This window comes from Chrysoperla carnea, chromosome 1 (genome assembly GCF_905475395.1).
Source record: "Chrysoperla carnea chromosome 1, inChrCarn1.1, whole genome shotgun sequence".
Taxonomy (NCBI): Eukaryota; Metazoa; Arthropoda; class Insecta; order Neuroptera; family Chrysopidae; genus Chrysoperla; species Chrysoperla carnea.
The window spans coordinates 131,760,121-131,782,611 of record NC_058337.1 but is presented as its reverse complement, the minus strand read 5'-3'; the positions used below and the strand labels follow the sequence as shown (position 1 = coordinate 131,782,611).

The following is a 22,491-nucleotide window of genomic DNA, read 5'->3' as shown; positions in this document are numbered from 1 at the left end:
AACAACCGACCAAAATGATAATATAAAGAGTTCATAAATTTTTTTATCAATTTTAATAAACGATATTTACTTTATAATGTGAGTAATAACAGCTTTTCGTAATTTCGTAGGCGCACTTCGTACTTTTGGTAAATCGTTAATCATTTTAAAAGGCTTTTGTTTTCGATAAACAACCTTTGAATCAAAAATTTCCTCGCTCAGCTTTTTACTAACACCATCAGCGGATTCATCGTCTTCTACTTCGTAAACAAATTGACGCATGAAACTTTCTCGAACCTAAAAGTTTGCGAAAAATAGAAGATTATGTTTTATTCCAAACATTTTCGCGCAGGTTTTATAAAATTGGTCTAATTTGACCATTTAAGTTTTAAGATTTAATACCTTTGGTAAAGTGAAATCAGACGGAACATGATGTAGAGAGGTCATTTGTGGACTATCTGGAAATTTCTCAAAGATTCGTAATCGAAATGGTAATGTTTCCTTAATTTCTGCACTTTGCTCACGAAATTTCAATTGTTTTAATTTCTTGATGTCTTCATCCAATTCCAAATTATCTAAAATTACTGCCACGAACAAACTGAGCACAATCTAAAAATCCAAGAATTCTTTTTACTCAAAAATTACAGAATATACTAAATTCTAAAATTACAGCATGACAAAAACTATAGACAAAGATAACTCTGGTGATTGACTAACAAGGTACGATAGTTATTATATATTTTTATACAATAAGCCAGACTGACAAATGAGCCAGATGGGTTAGCAGACTTGCTCGGAGGACCAATCGGCCAATGTGCGGGCAGCTCTGACAAGTCAGAGTTGCGATCCGTGAAGTGTTCTAATGTTCTCTGTTCGAATTTGAACTTCTAGAAATTTATTATTTCCCTCGAAATTACCCCTTATAAAAATCAAACTTACTAGTGTGACAAATAAATGGTACAAAATAAAATAAATTGCAACCAATGGTGCTAAGGTCTCTTGGGTACGTAACATAGTTTCATCCATAACTTCAACCCATGCTTCTTGCGTTAGAATTTGGAACATAGACATAAATGCTTCGGGAAAACTTTCGAATTTTGTAAAATCACATAAGAAACAGAATAATTGCATTGATATACTTGATGATATAATCAATAAACACATTGTGAATATAATTAAACTGCCTAATTTTTTACCAGGACCAAAAATTTTATAAACGAAATCTTCTAATAATGGTGATGCTTTTATCAATCGAACCACTCTCAATACCTGAAAAATTATTTTATATTTTATTAATTTAGTATTATTAGATTTAAAATATTGGTACAAGAGTGAGAAACATCACGAAAAAGTTGATTTCAAGGCGGCTGTATTTTTTATACTTCTTTTCTTATTGAAATTCGATAGGGATAATTTAAGTATGCCTGACACCTGAGAGGGATTGCGGTAACTGCGATTACTAGTAGTTCATCTTCGTAAAAGCTAAAAATTTGCTGATTTTTAAATCATTTTAAGATGCTCTCAGATGCAAGACATAGATACTTCATCCCTGCCAATAAGGTTCAATAAGGAAAGAACTATCCCAAATTCAACCAACTTAAAATAAGTTTTCAAAAACTTTGCCAGGTTTCGTACCTTTATTTGGGAATCATTTTCTTACTGTGTTTAAACATAAAAATCACTTACTTGAAAATATGTAAATACAGACAAATAAAAACTTGGAATAATATGAACTGTTGTCCCAATCGCCAACAACAGTTCAAATTTATGTATCGAATGTTTATAATAGCCACGCCATCCTAAACACCACATTTTAAACAGCGTTTCCAAATCCAAAAATATTGTAAAGACTACTTCAATATAGTAATATTTCTCATAGAAAACATGTCTTGGTCGGCCATCATGTTTAAAATGCATCGATGCGGTTACAATACCATTTGCCAATATTATGACCATTACAATTAAACGGAAATGTGGTGAACGTAAAATATTATGGCATATTTCTGGGGCCATACCACCGTGTTTATTTTCATCGATTGTAACTAATTTCCAACCGGTATCGTCACCTGTTAAAATCTGTAAAAAAAAATTAATGGTTTACCAGAAAAATTTTGGATGAGAAAGTAATTGGACTCCAAATTTTGCTTGTTCCCGCTTCCTGATTCAAATGTTGTAAAAAACGTGAATACGTTTGTGTGAACAATCCTAGATTTTAGTAATGAAAAATCGTTCGCGTCTTTTTCCCGCCTCAGGTTTTTGCAATTTTTTATGAGACAACTCGACATTCGAAATTGCAAATATGAAAACAAAACATTGACCAATTTGGCAACTCGAACGTAAACAAATACTCAATATGGCGGTTTCTGGGTACCTTTCGAGAGAGATTACCGCAAGTGAGAGAATATCCCACCCTACCCCTTCTTGCGCAAGAGCATACCTGGTTTAATTCTACCATGAAAGAGAAGTTTTGTAAAATGACCATATACCTGTGATGCAGTACTGCTTTGTATATGTCCACGCACACCCCACATTTGTTGGAACTGCACACGTATTTCATTAAATGTTTCAGTAATTACAGCAATAAATACATTCTTCACAAGCCATGCTAAGAAGAAAATCATTGTACTGAAATATAGGACAGCACGCCATCCTGGTAACGAATCAATTGCCCTGTACATTATAAATACCCAGCCTTCTTGTGACGCTGCTTGATAAACCGTAAAAATACTCGTAGCAAATTCATCGAATCCATTAAAACCCATTATATAACGTGATAATTCTAATTTCATACATTTCATTCCTTCGGGGCATTGATATCCTGAATTTGGATCCATTGAACAAAATGTATCAGGTATTGCTAAGCTATTTATCGTTATGTAACTAAAACAGAAATTAACAACAATTATTTCGAAGTCACAATCATCCAAAAAAGAATCTATTAATGAAAAGATATCACTTCCAAGAAATATTAATAAACCAAAAACTTAGAAAAAGATTTCTTATTCCCTTAAGTAAGTACAACTACTTTTAAACTTACTTCGGATCTGTTGTATTCAAGACGCAATGATTTTTTAACTCTCCAAAAAATTGAACACCTAATAATCCATAAAGTGACATAAAAAATAAGAAAAATAATGTTACGTTATAGATTTGTTGACTCGAACGCCTAAAAACGAAAAGAAAGCACATAAATATGATACTTAAAATTTGAAATTATTTTTAATTTAAGGTAGTTCATTCGTAAAAATTTCATGAAATCGAAAATATGATATTAAAAAGCCAAAAGTGGGTTTTTCAAGACATTATATTTTCTTACCTTAGGAATTTTAATTTAAGGTAGTTCTCTCGTAAATTCTTAGAAAATTTCATGATATCGAAAATATGGTATTAAAAAGCCAAAAGGGGGTTTTTCAAGACATTATATTTTCTTACCTTAGGAATTTTGCACATGATGCAATGCTTTAATAAATACAAAAAGGCTTAAAATTGTTGAGATAAACTTTACATTGTAATTGTTCTGTGTGGAAGCTTTAATGCTGCAATTAGGAAATCCTTTTTTTCTAAATAAATTTAAAACAGAATTAAGCAAGATATTTTAGGCGTACCCAACATTTTATCATACAATGAACTACCTTAAGATTGTGATCTTTGATCATAATACATACTTAAAAATTTGATTAATACGTGATTTTGGCATAGAAAATTTCAAAAATACACGTAAAAATCGTATCATAATTAATGGCCGTGGTGAACGTAATATGGATAGATAACTAAATCGTGGCACAATTCCTAACATTTCAAAGATTTGTAAAATAACTGAAACCCATAAAAAGAATACCATACTGGCATCGAATTGACACCAATGATCTTTTAAATATGGTGCATCACCCTAAAAATATACAAATTTGTAAAATTTCTACACCAAAACAATTTAGATACTCAAAACTTATCTCATAGCTGTAAGACTTTCTCTTTTACTCGAATGCCCCCAGAAAATTGGTTATGTTTTTTCGGTTGTAAGTATTATATATGTCTTTTTCCTTATCCTTGTTTTTCAAAATCAAATAGGTTTCAAATTGGTTCCATACCAAACTAATTTTGGAAATTGAACTTCTGTAATTTGAACCTTGTACAGTTAAAACCTTTGCAATTTGAACCTTAGAACTTCAGAAAATTGAAAAATGGCAGAGTGGTTGCTACCACAGGCTAACACACAAGAGCCATAAAACCCGCAGGCCAGTGTCTGGTCGGACACCTTTAAATTACTGCAGGAATAAGGTCAGGTCAATACAGAAGGTAATGCAATTTTTCAAATTAAATTCAACAGTTTCAATTATTTGTCGTGGAAATCAACTTTATTCATGCCTAAGCAAAACTTACCATAATTACCAACTTTGTTGCAAATTCAACTTTTTTGAAACAGAAATTTTTCCTTTAACAAAGTGAAATTGTCGACAGAGCTCTGGGATTGGTTTTTTTTTTGTAACAAAAACTAAAATTTCTAGCAAGGGAACGCAAAAAAAGTACACTTTTAAAAGATTTTGCGGTCTTGTATTCATTTTGGTAGTAAAAGTGGTCTAAAATCTACGAAGAATTTTCAGAAATGAGGTTTTTCCCCACGTAAACTCTTGCCTTCAATTAAATTGTGCGTCAAAAAAATCTTGCTATGAGACAAAATTCAAAAAAAGTTCTTATATCGATACCACCTTCAAAATACCCCGAATGTGCATCTTCGCAATCATTTCCGCTGTAAATAAGAACGTAACAGTTGTATCGCAACCAAATGTAACATATGGTAAAATCGGATGTTTCTCCAACGTTTTCGGTGTATTTAAACTAACTGAAACCAGACTGACAAGTGCACAAAAGCGCATCACACGTCGTACCCATAGCTAAAAGACGATGAAAATAACAGCGTGATCAAATTTGGGTTCACTACGTGGGATTCGATTACCTTATTTACCCATTCAATGTCAGCGCTCTCGTTCAATGATTCCTCCGGTCCATAGTCTGCCAACACCGGTTCCCCTTTTAGGCTTTGCTTACGTCCTAGCATCATGCTGAAGGCCGATTGTTTTGGCATCCAAATTTACTTAATAAAATAATCCATTTTGAGTAAAATTGTATAATATTTTATAAAAAACATTGTTAAGTGTTATACATATACGATTGGCGTTAACCATATGACTGACTACCCCTTCATATAGCATAATAGTAAAAGCTCATTCCTCCCTCAATAACAGGAGTATCGTGGATGCTGCGCGATAATCTTCAACTTATTGTAGATCAGGAGTGCATAATACCAAAAAGTACACCATATTCAATCGTTTTCTTATTTTTATACCATGTATATATGAAATATATCAAGGTATACTGAGTTTAGTCGCAAGTTTGTAACGCTCAAAAATATTGATGCTACTAACAAAATTTTGATATAGGTGTGCATAAAATCACCTAATTAGCCCATTTCCGGCTGTCCAAGTGCAAGTTTAGCAAGTATTGTATCTGGTAGAGCGTTGTACAGCAGACCTTTTAGAAGACAACTTATAGAAAAAGAATGAAATGTTTTCATTCTTAGGATAAGAATGAAATATATTCAAAGATACAAAAGTTTACGTGACTGTAGTGTTTTTTGAGACAATGAACTCCTGATCTACACTTACCGTACACAATATAGTAAAAGCTTAAACACTCCCTCAACAACGGAGAATATCACGGATGCTGCGCGCTAAATTGTCTCCATCTTATTAGTTCAGTGGGTCATTGTAGAAAATCAATAATTCAAGAAATAAAAGCAGGAAATAACAAGAAAATATTTTATTATTTTATCGTATATTTTTTTATTTTATTTATTTATTTTCTACACTTTGTGTATATAATTTTTTTTATTTATTTATTTATTTTTTAGTGTACTTGTATAAATATTATTTAAAAATTAAAAATATAATAAAGTTACCAAGATTGGCTAAATTATGCAATTTTATAGGGTGACCTAAAAATATAAAAATCTTTAAGAAAGTTTTTTATTTATTATCCATACTCAAATTTATAGGCATTGTATAATAAAATACTTATTATATTTTTAAAATGGTCTAGGAACTATTAGGAGGCCACCCAGAAAAATTATTATTTGCATAAAAAATTAAGAGTTGATTCAAAATCAATCGGTTATTAAAAATATTTTAAATGTACGTTAAGAATAAATTTTTTTTACTAGTTGTTATAAATGGCTGTGATATTTTTTTGAAAATGGCACTCTGGTTCTCAATCGATTTTGTACCAACTATGGATAACTTTACAATATATAATAACTTGGAATTAAAAACTTATAAATATTATTAAAAACAAATGCAAAAGATGGAATGTTGTTCTTATTTGCTGTTATTCAGAAATCTTTTGCAATTTAAAAAATCCATTAAAAATAAACCCATTTTTCTACTTGTCACAATCCTAGGACTGCATGTCAATATTCTCATACCAGAAGAAATGACACAATCCATTTTATTCCGAAAAAAACAAAAATTATTTTCTTTTTTTCTCTATCTATATATAAAAATCAAAAAAAATAAACCATGCATTTTTGTTCCAAAAAATTGTGTGCTTTCTTGGGTATAAACTCTGCGTGCAGGTGAATTTTAAATCTCAAGCACTGAGATTATTCGCAGCATATTTATTCCTTGCTTTTTTTTAGAAACTTCGCACTAAATGTTTTTTTTTAATCTAAAAGTTCAGCAAATAAGAATTGATGTTGTTTTTAAATAAATTAATTAATTAAAAATAATTTCTCTATGGCAAAATAAAAATTAAGTACAAATTTAAAAAAATTATAAATATTAAAGTAAATGCCAAATTCTAACAATACTTCGCTCCTAATTAGTCTTAAAAGGAAAGAGTGATATTTATTGCACTTAACAATAACAAATGGAAGCCATATTGTTTTAAAAAAACGTGTTCAGCTACATTCATTAGGTTAGGTTAAGTTAGGTAAATCTAGGTTAGGTTGAATTAGGTAATGTCGGCGGCTGTCAAGGAAGGATACGTTATAGTTTAATCCATTACTTTTTAAATAGATTCACTACTAAAAAATTTAAATAATTCTTGAATTTGGCAATCACCACATCATAAATTAAAATTTGAGCGTGATAACTAATTCTACAAATAAAATCACATAACCTCATTTAACAAGGTACAAAAAAAATTAAGTTTGTGGCTGAAAATGTTTAGCCATAACCTAAAAATAAATGGCTTTAAAAAATTGTACAACGGTTCGTGTTTTATTAATAATTGTTAGCAAAACATATGAAAAGTTTTGGACGGAATGTTTTCTTGTTGAGAAATACAAATATAATACCTATGCATTTCTTATCGCAGTATCAATTGTAATTTTTCTATAATTCGAGTAATTGTTTCTAACAATTGCATTTTTTCCTATTCTGATACAGCTGGTAGAAAACCAACCTGTACGATACTTATTATTCTTCTCTACTTAAATAAAGGATCCATCGTGGTCCTTAAAAAATCCGGATTAATTATGAAAAAAAAAATTATGGAATCGATTTTCGAATTTTTAGAAATAAAATTACAATCTGTATAAGAATATTGAAAATTTGTTTTTACTTAAATTTAAAAAAATTTATTTTAAGGTGGTCCATTAAAAAAAACAAAAAATTACTACAGAATCACCCTAATATAACGAACTAAAATATACTTTTGTGCAATTTATATTATTTAGGTTCCGTTTACCGTGACCATTATTATAATGGAATAATAAATATTATTAAAATTCAATTGTATTTATAAAAAAAAAGTAATTGTGTAAAAAAAATTAAGTACAAATTCCGTGTAAACTACGGGAATGACTACGAAAAATACTGTTTTGACATTTATTTTGAATGAGAAAAAAGCGCCAGTGACTAGCAAAACAAACTTTTTGTTTTCTTTGACTCTATTTTTTGTTAACACACTGTACGTTTTCTACCTAAATTCGATAATGCGTGATTGGCCTCATGATCTCATTCTTATTTCGAACACTTTGTGAGAAAAAAAAAGAAACTACTCATTGCGTAAAACTGAAAGTCATATCCCAGTCAACATTTTTTAGTTAACTTGACGTCAGAAAGATGTCATGATCGCTATACTTACGTAAGATGTGTCAATATTTTATGTCAAAATGTGATAATTTGAACATAACCATGAATGTCAGTTTGATGTTAAATTTACATCATGTGTGTCGTTGGTACGTTTAGGGGAATGGCATAAATTTTTACCAACATAGTAGTTTTGGTCCACAGGATAAAAAAATTTATATTATTTATTATAAAACGATTTTATTTTATTTGGGTTGTGGCGTTATTGAACGGGTCTCATAATGAGAGGAAGGTATTGAGAGTCCTGGTGGAAGACTGGCAGAGCTTGCTATAGTATTATCAAGTTTTCGTGTTTCATGCTCTAATAGTAACGCATCCAATGTTGGATCTTGTGATACCGTACGTAACGATTCACCCAATGTTTGACGTAATTGTTGCATTTCACGACCAGCACGCGTACTTCGTAGCACGTATTGTTGGCGACGTTTAATTTCTTGATTTAATTGATCACGTAACATTTGCACCTAGAAAATATCAAAGTATTATATAATTAATTTATAAATTGTTTTTGAACTTTCAATCCTGACAAAAAATTGTTTCTAAAACTTTCTTGAAGATGAAAAAATAATATATTACTTGATTTTCTAAACGAAGAATATGTTGACGATGACTTTGTTCTCTGGCTTCTAATAATCGTTCTGCTTGTAATTGAGCTGCACGTGCCCGTTCAATTTCAGAACGATCATACTTGTACTCTGGACGTATTCGAAGTCGTGTAATTTCAGCTTCTTTTTCAGCTAATTGTGATTCTAACCGACGAACTTTTAATCGAAGTTCACGTATTTCCTGTTCATGATGTAAGCATTCTGTACTCGAGTCTACTTCACCATAAATTACAGGTTTTTCTGGACGTTCGTAGCTCTTACTTCGAGCTGATTTTGCAGTTGTTATAGCACGTTCCAAGCTACGTTTATCAGTTTCTAGTTGTCGAATCTTGAACAAAAAGTTTAAGTTTTAATCTTTTTCAAGTTTACCATTAAACAAGATATTTACCTTTTCTGCCATTGCATCAACTTTGCCTCTTAATTCGCTTCGTTCTCTCTGCGTTGTTGCCAACTGCCTTGATAATTCTTCATCATGTCGTTCATGAGTTCGTATGTACCGATGAGCTGAGCTTGTACGTTCATCTACAGAAATTGATGGACTATCTGGTGGCCATTGAACAGCTAAACGTAATTGTGACTCTAAACCAGCACGTTGCACTTCATTACTGGCTATATCATTTCTCAAATGTTGTACAACATCTTCTAATTGTTCTTTCGCTCGTCTCAATTCCGCAGCATTTTGTTGACTATGATCTAATCGTTCAGCCAATACTCGACGCTCATTTTCAGCATTTATTAATGATTTTTGGAGCTAAAAGAAAGTTTTTCCATTAAAATAAACGGAAAGTAGAATATGGTATTAATTAAGCCCAAATTTTAATCAAATGTCGTTAAAAGGAAAGCAATTTTAATCGAAGAAATGGCTGTGGTTTTTAGGATAAAAGGATAGGATAGAAATTTCTTACCAACTGGATTTCGGATACAATTCCACTAAATACCTGTTTCAATTTTTCAGTACTAGATTGAGACATTGTACTTGTTTCTAATAATGCTCGTTGTAAAGCCTGAATTTCACTTCGAAGATCATTTTCACAACCTGCAGCTCGTTCTAATGATATATTTAATTGATCGATAGTTGATTTTAATGATGCACATCTCTCTTCTAAGCTAACTACTGTTCGACTTTGGCCTTCGCAGCGTTCTTGCAGTTTCTAGAACGAAAACAAATTTTCTATTTCTGATTGCAAGAAATATACTTTTTTCTTCCACTTACTTGAATCGCAGCTTCTTTGTCTTGTAACATCATTTGTAAACGCTGTATGTCACCCTCCAACGAAACTCTTTGCAATTCTAATTTACCAGAACGCGCTTCGGAACGACTTAGTTCATCTTGTAAACCACGTTTTTCATTTTCTAAACGAGCAACTTGTCCACGTAATTTTTCACATTTATCGTCACATTGTGATTTATCTTCATTTGATGTTTGCAATGCTAATTCTAAGTTGGTAATTTTTTCTCGCATCTGATTTACTTCGTCAGTTTTTTGTTTTAATGCTTCACTCTAGAAAATTAGTTAAAACTTTAGCCAAAAGAGATTGAGTCTTGAAAATATATTATATTACATGTGCATGAAGAGCTGCTTGTTTTTGTCCTAGTTTCGCTTCAAGTGATCCTTTTTCCTCTTGAATATTTCTCAAAGAAGTTACAATCGTATTCAGCTTACTTTCACCTTTACTTTGATTTTCAGATAATTCCATTAACTGTTTTTTGCAATTAGCCACTTGAGTCTTGTAGTCATCCTAGAAACAAACAATAAAAGTTAGAATTTCATATTTCCTATGAATTTCTTAAAAATTCCATACCCTTTCTCGTTCTATTTGAGCAACTTGTTGCATCAAATTTCTAACGCCTTTTCTAACCACTTCTGGATCAACTTCAATCAAACCTTCTCCGCGTTCAGGATGTTCTAATTTCAAAAAAAAAAAATTATCTTTAATAAACCGAAAAAATAAAAAAATTTCTATTTAATTTTTCACTTTAGATCACTTTTAACAGCCCATCGGAAGCCTACGAAAGGTGTTTACTCCAATTCCAGGATCTGTATAAAAATTTTAAGAACATATTCAGTACCTCCTCGTGCAGGACTCCATCGACGAGATGGACTTAGTAAACGGTATGGAATCGCAACACTACCATCCAACTGAATACCAGCAATTCGACGTAAGGTTGAACCAACACTAGATAAACGCTGCTCAATGTCACGTTTATGGGCTTCACATTGTGCTAATTGTGCATCCAATGCACGGATTCGACCTTCAGCTCCACCTAAACGTGCCTATAGAAACAAAATTAATGAGAGAATTAAGACGGCCATAAAAAAAATCATGTGTTGTTTACCTTCAATTCTTGAATTTGTTGGGAAGCGTCGGCTAAACATACTTCTAAATTATGTTTTTGATCTTCTAAACGTTTTTCTCGAACGCGACTATCTTCTAAACGAGCTAATAACTCTTGTTCTCGTCCATGACCTCTTTCCTCACGTTCCGCACCTCTAGCACGTAGACGACCCATCTCTTGACGAGTTGCTTCTAGGTTTGATTCCAATTCTACCAACTAAAAAGAAAATAGGTTTTCGTAATTTTCTTAACTTTTACGTGATAGGTATATATGACAGGTTTTACTTGTTTTTTAAGTTGATGAACTTCCTGTTGGGCTCTTTCACGTTCCTCAGATTCGTTGGCTAGCTGTGATTGTAACTCACGCTCTTGGGCTTGTTGCTGGGTGGCATTTGAACCAGCTTTTTGTATTTCTTCTTGAGCTTCACGCAAGCGTTGTTCAGTGTTAGTCTGTTCACGTTCTGCATCACGAATTTCGCCTTGCAATCGAGTTTTTTCATTTTCTAAAGCTGTTCGTATTTCTTCTAGGCCTAAGAAATGATAAAACATTTGCAAACAAAATTAGAAATATAACTTTTTCAAAGTTTCATTCAATAATTTTAAGATTGTACTAAATCTAAAATTTTGCAATCGAATTAAAAGAAATTTTCGAAGTTCATCCTAAAGAAGCTTTATTTATTTTCAGTAAAATTTCCCTGTAAGAGACTGTTAAATAAAATGTACTCCAAAAAATTACTATTTTGAGCAAATATCTTCAAATCTGTAAATGTTTTCGCAACAAATTTTTTCATTTCCCTGAACTAGTGTATATTTTTCATTATTAAGAGTATATTTTTTTAAATAATTTTCTTGTTTTTTCACGTTTTTTCAAATAATTTTCTTCATTTTTTATTGCCTAATAAAAACTAAAAATTTTGATAAATAAAAAATTAATTCAATTAATTTATTTGATTGGCAAAAATAACGAATCACAGCTTGCTCGAATAAATTCTTCATAACCGACATAAAATAGAAATGTACTAAAAAGTAAAAATTTATTTTAATAAATATTTCTATCAAAACTTTCTTTTAACTCAAAAGAGAATTATTCTGTAAGTATTCAATTGGCTTTTACTTCTACCGGAAGAATAATAAATGGCCAGCAAAAAAACAAGTAGGGCACTGGCAAAATCGAAACGAGTGTGAAAGTGTTTGTTGGATGGAGATTATTGAAAATTTCGACAAAAAGGCGTCCCTCTCTAATCCAATGTATGACTTTGATTTTCTACAATATACAAAATTTGAAGAGTAGTTCTTTCGAATAAGATCACCCCTACGCTTGTCTAAGCTCTCTCTTCTCAGAAGGAATTCAAACCAGAAAATTAAAAAAAACCCAATCAGTACCTTCAATTTTCAACTCTTTAAAATTAAACGAAATCCGAATAATAAAATCATTTATGGCAATTCATTTTCAATTTATTAATACAATTTTTAAAAATAAACAAAGTTTTTTAAATAAATATTTCAGAAAATTTAATTCATTATACAATCATAATTTTTCCCTGGGAGTATTTGTATGATCTGAATCATTATTTAATCGTTTCAAAGTTGATGTCATAATATCTCCAAGTTTATTAACTCCATCACTTGTATAACGACCAACCGTTGATTTATTCTTACGAGTCTCTTCAACACGATTCTGTAATGTTCTCATGGTTTTGTCATAATACTCTTGATCGTATGCAACCGGTTGTGCTTTTTGTTGATCAATGAAATCACCAATATTCATTTGACGCATATCATCTAAACGTTGCCGTTCCACTGGAAAAATAGTAATTGAGTGAGACAATGGGTAATTTTGTTGGAAATCGAGTTTAAAAGGTTCGGTTCATCAACATGTACCTATTCCGATAATTGTCAATAACGTTTACTTAACGCCGTTTTAAAAAAAAAAAAAAAAAAAAAAAAAAAAAACCCGATAAACCGGCATCAGGATTTTTACATATTTTAGGACGAAACTAAAAAATGCTTTAATTTGGTTTTTTCCTGGCGTTCTAGAAACATTGCTATGAACAGTCGTTAAAGTCCACTTTTACCAAAAAATTTTATTCATTATTTTTCTAGAAATGTTTTTTGAAGGAAATCCAACAATTCATGCAAGTGGTCTCCGGAGTCTCAACTCATTTTTCGGAATAGGAATTTGTCTAAGAAAATATTGAACCTTTTAAATAGTTCTTTAGCAAACCAAAGAATTACCTGAAAAACAAACTTCATCCATATTTCGACGTGCATCATCCAAAATTTTCTTATTACGATCAATACGTGTCCGTAAATCGGATAATTGTTTTTCAATTTTTTCCCGTTGTGATAAATCCTTTGATAATTTTACATCCCCAATTGAAATTTCTTTTTCAGATTTCATTTTGACACTACTTATAATTGAGCTAGTAGTACTGCCACCAGTATCACCATCACCTTTTGCATCTGAATTCTGGGCAATTTTTCGATTTACCACTGGTTTTGGATTCGTTTTATTATTCATCATTACTTTATTTAAAATATGTTTTTTATTGTTTATCGATGATTTACCGGATGATACGGTTTTGACGGATGGATTTTTTACATTTTGTATTGTATTTACATTTTCAATTTCGGACATTATTTTTTAAGTTTTTTTTTGGTACAATGGTGTACAGAAAATCAATTTTTTGGATACACAAAAATGTATGTATAATAAATTTATTCGAATCACTAAACATAAATACATAAATAAATAGATTTGGTAGTCAATGGAAACCATTCTACAATATTTGGTTCGTAAGAAAATTGATGGTACTTCTTGGTACTATATGGATCAATAACCATTTTCATCACGAAATAGGCCAACGGGAATAATGAGAGGTTCAAGTAGTGACATGCTATATGTTATTCGTAATAAACGAATTCATATCATTATCCGAAATATTATACCCATAACCAGATTTGTATATCCGGAGATCTATCAGCCTCGACAACATGTAACACATTTTAACTCAGCTTGAAATAGGCTTAATGCTATTTTAAGCCATCCCCACAAAGGTCTACTATTGCTTGGAAGGAATACGGGTATCACCCAGTGCTGTAATAACGGCTGTCTGATGAAAGAAACCTTATCCCATGTACTCGGTTCCGGTCCCAGAAATGAACTCCCTGGTAATATTCGTTATCACACTGCCAGAAGTAACATTGCTAAAGAATTACGCATATTTGGATGGAATGTGGATAAAGAGATCAGCTGTATCTCGGGACACTCGTCAACCAGAAGATGTGACATTGTTGCTGTTAATTCACATAATCAAATCAATTAATTTTACTTACCTCAAGAAAAATGTTAACTTAACCAAGATTCACTTAACTAAGAAATATAACAGCGAAATCAATTCCGAATATAAACCTCATCTTTGTATGACAAACCGCATGTCAAAATTCGTTAAAAGCTTTAATATTTTACCAAGAAATGTGAATTGAAACTTACTTGCAATTTTCTGGAACGCTTCTTCAAGACTTCGGTTTGTTTCTCGCTTATCGGTTTCAGCTCGTTTAACATGTTCTCGCAACTCCTTATTCGAACTATGGTATTTTTCTTTTTCATAATTACTGTCTGTTAATTGCCTTCGAACATCTGTTAATTCTTTTCGTAAAGCCTCGCTTGTATTTTCAACTAAAAATATACAAAATTTCAGTATTTTTATCTAATAATAAAGCGTATAAAAGATAGTTTTATTTGAGCGAACTCGTTAAAACTCTAGGTAAAGACCTCTATACTTTTAGAAGCCACCTACCAATAGGCTTTACTAGAGGCAAATAAAGGTCTACCATCTGCCAGGAATTTCTCCATTAAAGCCCTAATAATAAAATATAGGGAGTAGTTGACACGCCGGTCAACGGTCATCACTTTTCTCAATTTTTTCCCCAATTCGGGCATTTGAGGCAATCCTTCTCATGATAACAGTTTTATTACTTGTATTCCTCGTCATGCAAGCACGAGAATCGATTACTGGATCGACCATTCAATGCCAAGAAATTCAGTACTTTAAAACAGCAGTAGAGTCGAACCATCATTCAAAATTCTGAATATCTTAAAAGCCCGAAGGAAAACCTGGATATCAATAACCTATTTTTTCAAGCCTCGGTTGCAACATGTCTATCGGGAAAATTTACATACCTTCTTTTAATTTTCGTGTAGTTTCTTGCAACTGATTTGTTAAACCATCTGCCTTATCTTCAGTTAAGTGCAATTGTACTTTTAACTCTTCCGCTTTTTGATTACAATCTTCACGTTCTTTACGAATTTCTTCAATACGCATTTCTAATCTTATACGTTCCTCTTCACCCTTATGTTTACATTCCTCTAATTTAGATTTCATTTTATTCAATTCTTCGCGCAATTGATTAATAGTACCACGATCTTGTTCAACGCGTGTGCTAGATTCCCGACGCAAACGTTCTAAAGCACCACGTTCTGCTTCTAATTCACGTCGTACTTCCTCTAAACGTTCCTGTAATGCTTGCATGTCATGATGAGCTAATAATAACGCTTGTTGTTTATCGTTTTCAGCACGGAGCAAAACTTCTTCATGCTGTTGACAAATATTTTCGATATGTTGTTGAAGTGATTCAATTCGATCACGTAACTGTTGAATTTCGGTATCTTTTTCATTCGTTAACTGTGAAACAGTTTGTTGTAACTTCTTTTCTAAGCTACTTCGAATAAATTCTTTCTCCTCGAGTAGTTTCTTTGTGTAGTCTTCATGTTGTTTCTTAATATTTGCAAGTGTTGATTTAAATTCAGCTTCTTGATTTCCAGCTTGTTTCGTTAACGATTGTTTTACATCACGACATCGTTTTTCTGATTGTTCTAGTTCGCGAGTAAGACGTGCTATTTGACCTTTCAATTTTTCTTTTTGTATTAACAAGTCTTGTTGATCTTTTTCAAGATGAGCTCGTTTAACTTCAGTATCTTCGAGATTTGTTTGCGTATCGAACAACACCGCCTCTAAAGCTTCTTTTTCCGTACGTGATGCTGCTAATTGCTCTTGTAAACGTTGAATTTCCTTATCATTTTTTTCTAGCATCACTTGTTTCTCTTCATTTTCTTTTACAAGATCTTCTAGATTACGATTGATTCGTGCATTCATTTCATTTGCTTGTTCTAATCTTTGATGTACACGCATTAAATCCTCGTTTAATGCCTCTTTCTTACGTGAGAGTACGGTAAGTTGGTTGTTTAAGTCACTTCGCTCACGTGTAACTTGTCCTAATTCCATTTCGGTTTTGTCTTTTTCCATTTCTAAGAATTTAATACGCTCGTTTAATGTTTGTTTATCGGCTTCTAGATCTAGGCGTGTTTGTTCCGCTTGTAACAATTCTTTTCGTAAAGAAATCAAATCATTTTGTTGATCTGTGCATTGACTTTGTAAAATTGCTTTTTCTTCTTCGACCTAAACAAAGAACATGATTCATCAAACAAATCACCCATCAAACATAAGCGAAATTTCGAACAGCTTTATCTCTAAGTAAAACGAACTAATCGGGATCATCTATAAGGCATTCGAAAACTTGTAGTTTTTTAAAACGAAGCTAAAAATTATTTATCGCCCATACCACTCTCTGTGTAGAAGGTGGCCACACGAATTGATATTCTGGACAAAATATACCCGACAAAAGGACCTTCTCATAGGCCAGAGCCAAGCTCAATATCTGCAGTAGCAAGGAGTGTATATGATTTGGAAGATCTTACCTTTTTCAATTCAGCTTGAACTTTTTGCTTATCTCCTTCAGTTGCACTGCCGGCATTTTCTGCTTTTGCTAAAGCTTCTTGATATGTGTTTCGTTCATAAATTGTTTTTTCCAAATCCATTTCCAAATCACCTAAAAAACAATTGTAATCAAAATTATCCAAATTTTTAAGGTCGACTTCACATACTTTTATTCTTTTCAAGATGACTAATCAATGCATCTGCTTCCATTTTCTGTTGTTCCAGCATATCCTTATTCAGATAAAGTTTTTCACACTCATCTTTCAATATCAGTATTTCTTCACGCAATCGACTGTTCCGATCTTCTTCGTTGCGTAATGAGATTTCACGTATATCACCTTCTTTTTGTAAACGATCGGTTTCACCTTGCAAAAATAGTTTTTCATCCTCTAAACTGTCGACTAATTTTTGTAATCTTGCATTGTTCTTTTGTAGTTTTTCGTAATCCGATTGTAATGATTCATACTAAAAGAGAGGATATTTTGGTTAACCACCAAATAAAACATGATTAAGGTGCAAAAATGGTGAACTTCTTACCATGAAATTAATTTCTGACCGATTTTTATCCAACGCATTCTTTTCTGTACGCAATGCATCCAAAGCCTTTTGTAGCGTGTCACGTTCTTGAGTTAATTGTGAACAGTTTCCCCGACAAGCATCTAATAGTGCGGTTAATTCACCAATTCTTCCCTCTAAAGCTACATTATTTTCATCCGAATTTTGGCATTGTTTTCGAACTAATATTAATTGTTCTTTATTCGATTGCAACTTCACACGTAATTCGTGTATCAGTAATTGATATTTATGTAAAGCTGCTTGAACAGCAGAAATAGTTCCTTCAGCAAAAGCTGGTGTTGCATGTTTTGATGAAGAACGCTTAGGTGATCTAGAAATGAAAAACTATTAGTACGTTCAATTTATTTTGTGTGAACGCGCTACTCGGTAATAATATATAAAATACAATTTACTGAGTTTTAAGGGGTCTAATTTCTTTGGTTCATCCTGTATCATATAATCTCGTACGATGAACACTCCTACGATGGAACCCATCGTACCAAGGGAAAAAATGTTTATACAAAACTTTTTTAACAAGATTACCTTTGAGGAACTGATGGAGCTGGTGTTAAATGTATGTGACTAACATCGTCATCATGTGATTCAGCATCCTGAAGAACAATATGTGCAATATCACGTAAAGCCGATTGTAAGATTTCCACCTCTTCTTGTACATTCGCCATCTGTGATATATTCTGCTCAGCATCGTTGCATCGATCTTCCAACGTGGCCACTTCACGTAATAATTGTTGAACCCGTTCATCACGATGTCGTATTTCATTTTGGGCGGCATCGTATTGCAATCGGAACGATTCAATTTGTGAACGCAGTTCTGACATTTCAGATTCCCATTTATAATGTGGCTTCGCTCCTTCGACTTGAAGAAGCGACGATAAATCACCATTTAAATATGTTTGTGTTGTTACCGTGTTGCAAGCGGTTTGTATATCACGACTAGCGGATGTAATTTGTGTACGTAGTTTTTCTAAATCGCGTTCGGTGCTCGATTGAACTTCAGTGAACAAACGTTTTACGGATACAACATCACGCCATATTCCCAATAATCTGTTATGCTCGGTTGTATAATAATCAGTGAATGCCTATAACCAAATTATTATTATTGTCAGTATAAATCAAACAATTCTAGACACTGTTCTTATTTCCCAATTCCCAAGTAGGAGAGGTCCTCAAAGAAGGGCTGGCTCAAGAGAGCTCATCCTCATGACAAGAGCTGGACAGTGACAGAGAAGATGAGACATCGTTCCTTGCTCTTTTCCGCTGTGACAATTCCTGCAATAATCGTGATACAGTGTCAGACCCGGGCGTTCAACGTACTTGCCGCCTAGCCAGTGTTTTGTCTCCATTTAAGATTGGGCTTTTTTAAGATATTCTCTTTAAGAAGCAGCTTGCAGTTCGAAAACGGAATCTTCGGATGCCTATTGATACTTGTGTGTAACAGTGATGAGCGACATTCATTTGTCCCGCCAACTCATTTAAAGATCTGATGATCTAAGCTTAAAGGTGGAAAACTGAAATCTGAGTCTAAATATTTGGTCGCGATTTTAATTTGAAAAAAAAAAAACGGGAAGGGAAGGTTATTTGACATTTGATAAAATTTGATAGAATTACGTAATTTTTCCCTAAAATATTGTTACCTGTTCTTCATCCTTCCATTCATCTTCTTTGATAATCATTTCTTCTCGTAAGTCCTCCCAATCGTTTGTTAATTTTTGTAAATCGGATGTAAGTGCTTCATTTGTTTTATGTGATTCTTCTAACTGTTGCCTTAAAGCTGCGTTTAATTGCATTATCTTATCATTTCTATAAGTATAAAATTAGTATGAATCCTACTTGACCACATCCTACATGAACACATGGTGGATTATGCCTACCTTCTACGTTCTTCATCAAGGCGTTTCAATGCTGTTTCTAAATCATGGATTCGTTCTTCACGAATTTCACGTAAATGTTGTTGTGCTTGATCTAATGCTGAACCTGGCAGGGCTGTGCTGGCAGGAGGTGGTAAACTAGTAGGTCTAGAACATATATCATCTCTCGGTGGTATACTTTCGACCATTTGATGTTCTAATTCGGAACATCTTTGCTTATATTGTAATACCTGCAAACAAATAATTATATACATTTTAATTTCTCCCGAAAAAATGCGGCATCGAACTCACTTTTGCTTGTAAACGGCTAACAAGTGCAGCTTGATGTTGTTGAGCTTGCCTATAGGTATCCAAACGTCGTTTATAATTCGATGCTTCTTCTTCGAGTCGATGGCGTAATTCTAAATTTTGACGATACAGTGTATCTGGGCTTCCATCTCTTTGATCTTCTCCAGAACTTTCACCACGTCCACCTTCAGCACGACCTCGCGCTACTGAAGGTGGACGCTCAATTCGACTTGTGCCAGCTGAACTTAAAATGGACGGTCTCTGTAAATAATTTTCTCGTGATTATAAGAATGAATGAAGCGTTTCTACAATTTTTGCTAATGTTTCACGTATTTATTGCTTACTTTGTAAAAAATGTTTTTTAATGTGTTATTTGACAATAAGACAATTCAAGAAACAGAATTCAACAGATAAATTTGATGAAACGAGTCACTACTGGACTTACATTTAAGGAGAAAAAGCACTTACATTTCACTTTCCTTTCGCCAAAGCAAGTGTATTGCAATGTTTTAAATGTTCATTGATTTATGGAAAAATTCTTACCTCTGTTGATTTAGATTTTGGTGACCTTAAAAAATGTGGTCGTTTTCTGTCCATAGATCGTGTTAAATATGTCGGTGATAAAGGCTCCTTTTTTATCGGAAACTGTAACAAATAAAAATAAATAATTATCATTTAATATTATATTTCATTTTTATTATTTTTTATTATTATTAATTAATTATATTATTTCTCTTCAAAGAGTTTATATTTGAAATTAATCAGAAAGTAATTTGTTAATTTTATTTTTTTCTTGTCAAGTAAAAATTATTGATAAAAATAAGATTTACAAAATTCTATTCTTATAAACATATTTTTTTTTATTAAATGTTCTATGTCCAATGTGTGAAATTGTTTCTATAATAAACTGAGAGATTTTCCGCCCATGGTTCCGACGATAAAATTCGAATTATTCGTTGAAAATTTGAGAAACCACTTGATGCTTTTATTGCTTTAATTGGCTTCTATAATACACACAAGCAGCGAATTAACACAAGACCTAACAGTGAAAAAAAAGTTAAAAATGATTATAGTTTTGTGGCAAGCTTTTAGTCACTTCCAGGGCTCAACATTAATACAAAAAGTTTTACCTATAAAATCGTTTAGGCTTTCCTATCATAAGGATAATATATATTATTGTTGTTAGCGTAGTGGAGTTGTTAGCACTGGGCAATTGAGCATTGCTTTTATTATACTGGTCCAAATTTGGGTGTAGCCTAGTTTTCAGTTCTTTGCCAAAACTTGCCCAAGCTTTATTTAAATCTTATAAACAAAGCCTTAATTCTGGTTTAACAATCTTAACCAATATTGATTCAGTTGTTATACCCTGTAATATATTTCAAGACATACTAATTTTAGTCCCAAGTTTATAACGCTTAGAAATATTGATGATACGAGCAAAATTTTGGTATAGGTGTTCATAAAATCATCTAAGCAGTCCATTCGGTTTATCTTTCTGTCTGTTTGTCCGTGTGTCACCACGATAACTCAAAAAAACGAATAGAGATATCTAGCTGAAATTTTGATTAAGTGGCCACAATTTGTACAACTGGGTTTTTAAACTTTTCTAATTTATTAAAAATAATACAAACACTGAAATTCAACACTTTCTATACAGAGTATTTCAATAATTAACTCAGTCAATTGTTTGTTTTACTTGTTTTTTCCCATATTATATAAATTTTTTTACAAGTTTTAACTATTAATATATCAAAAGTAAATTAATTAATTTTTTTTTTCAACTTTGATAATTTTATTGTATTGAATAAATTTCTTATTTAGTATAATAACCAATTTCATGTTCCAGAAATTGAGAAATTCAATTTTAATTTTTTAAGTTTTCATATACTTTTTTAATGGGAAAATTTGTATAAAATGATGTTAGAATATTATTAAATAAGATGGTGAACAAATTACACAGTTAATTATTAAAATTTATTATTTAAATTTTGATAATAAAGAACATTTTTCTAAATATTAGATATTAATTGTACTAGATTTTATTTTAAAATAGACCCAACTAATGTCGTATAGTCAACTATCTAATTCGCTGAATTTTAAAAATTATTAGTAACTACAGAAACTAGTAAACATTTATAAAAATCTATGTTTTTTTATCCGAATAATCGATTTTCGATGATTTCGTTTAGTTAATTAATCTACACCCCACATTTTTCGATAAAAACGCATAACATGATAAGGATTGCTGAAAAATCACAAAGAGAATGTTTCTGAAACAATTAAAAATTTTAAGGATTTTACGGCATAGAACTGACAAAAAGTTCTTTGTTTTAAATCGTACTCATTTATGCGTCTTTCTTTTTGTATTCGCGAAAATTTCTTTAAATGAATTTTATACTCAAAATTGAAATAGAATGTCTAACTACTGAGAATGAAAACAAATAAAAAGTGCCACCAATCAACCCACAGAAGGCATAGAATTACATCGCTAGACTATGCCAATATGAAATGTTCTACATAAACTTTAATAATCTTCTAAGCAATACAATAACTCATTGACGTTTTTTGTTATTAAATATATGAAGATATTTTTCTAGTAAATATTTATATTTTTAATTTTCATTGACTCTCACACCATTGATAGCATCATCAAGGCTTTATTTTTTTAAAAAAAAAGATAGTTATTTTAAAGTGGCGGATTAATCAATAAAAAGACAAAAAATAATGAAACAATTAACCAAAAATTTGTTAATTGCAGAAATATTAATCTTCAAGTTTTTATTGGTTTAATAATTTCATTACTTAATAAATAATGCAACCATGATTTGTACTTTTAAACGTAGATCCAAACAAATTTCCCATATAGACATTGACTGTGGTTTTAGCAAAAGTATAGAATATATCTGAAACTATTT

General features: G+C 31.8%; 2 protein-coding genes across 2 annotated transcripts in view; both read right to left on the bottom strand.

The window, feature by feature from the left end:
- The window catches only part of LOC123305478 (sodium leak channel non-selective protein), a 111,813-nt gene extending 106,716 nt beyond the window's left edge, over positions 1–5,097 (bottom strand). Inside the window, exons 1-9 of the mRNA XM_044887201.1 lie at positions 4,934–5,097; positions 4,686–4,871; positions 3,645–3,868; positions 3,017–3,145; positions 2,466–2,859; positions 1,666–2,055; positions 919–1,248; positions 382–588; positions 71–276 (exon numbers count right to left, since the gene is read on the bottom strand). Of these exons, the coding sequence (XP_044743136.1) occupies positions 71–276; positions 382–588; positions 919–1,248; positions 1,666–2,055; positions 2,466–2,859; positions 3,017–3,145; positions 3,645–3,868; positions 4,686–4,871; positions 4,934–5,062 (2,195 nt within the window). The 5' untranslated portion in view covers positions 5,063–5,097. The remainder of the gene's footprint in view (positions 1–70; positions 277–381; positions 589–918; positions 1,249–1,665; positions 2,056–2,465; positions 2,860–3,016; positions 3,146–3,644; positions 3,869–4,685; positions 4,872–4,933) is intronic.
- Positions 5,098–7,837: 2,740 nt separating this feature from the next.
- Positions 7,838–22,491, bottom strand: part of LOC123295060 (rootletin) — a 46,449-nt gene continuing 31,795 nt past the window's right edge. Inside the window, exons 3-22 of the mRNA XM_044876273.1 lie at positions 20,120–20,221; positions 19,580–19,837; positions 19,292–19,518; positions 19,055–19,220; positions 17,943–18,499; positions 17,382–17,730; positions 17,012–17,309; positions 16,826–16,956; positions 15,251–16,526; positions 14,561–14,746; positions 11,353–11,597; positions 11,069–11,284; positions 10,802–11,006; positions 10,534–10,637; positions 10,294–10,470; positions 9,945–10,232; positions 9,637–9,882; positions 9,120–9,482; positions 8,703–9,059; positions 7,838–8,590 (exon numbers count right to left, since the gene is read on the bottom strand). Coding sequence (XP_044732208.1) covers positions 8,312–8,590; positions 8,703–9,059; positions 9,120–9,482; positions 9,637–9,882; positions 9,945–10,232; positions 10,294–10,470; positions 10,534–10,637; positions 10,802–11,006; positions 11,069–11,284; positions 11,353–11,597; positions 14,561–14,746; positions 15,251–16,526; positions 16,826–16,956; positions 17,012–17,309; positions 17,382–17,730; positions 17,943–18,499; positions 19,055–19,220; positions 19,292–19,518; positions 19,580–19,837; positions 20,120–20,221 — 6,030 coding nt within the window. The 3' untranslated portion in view covers positions 7,838–8,311. The remainder of the gene's footprint in view (positions 8,591–8,702; positions 9,060–9,119; positions 9,483–9,636; positions 9,883–9,944; positions 10,233–10,293; positions 10,471–10,533; positions 10,638–10,801; positions 11,007–11,068; positions 11,285–11,352; positions 11,598–14,560; positions 14,747–15,250; positions 16,527–16,825; positions 16,957–17,011; positions 17,310–17,381; positions 17,731–17,942; positions 18,500–19,054; positions 19,221–19,291; positions 19,519–19,579; positions 19,838–20,119; positions 20,222–22,491) is intronic.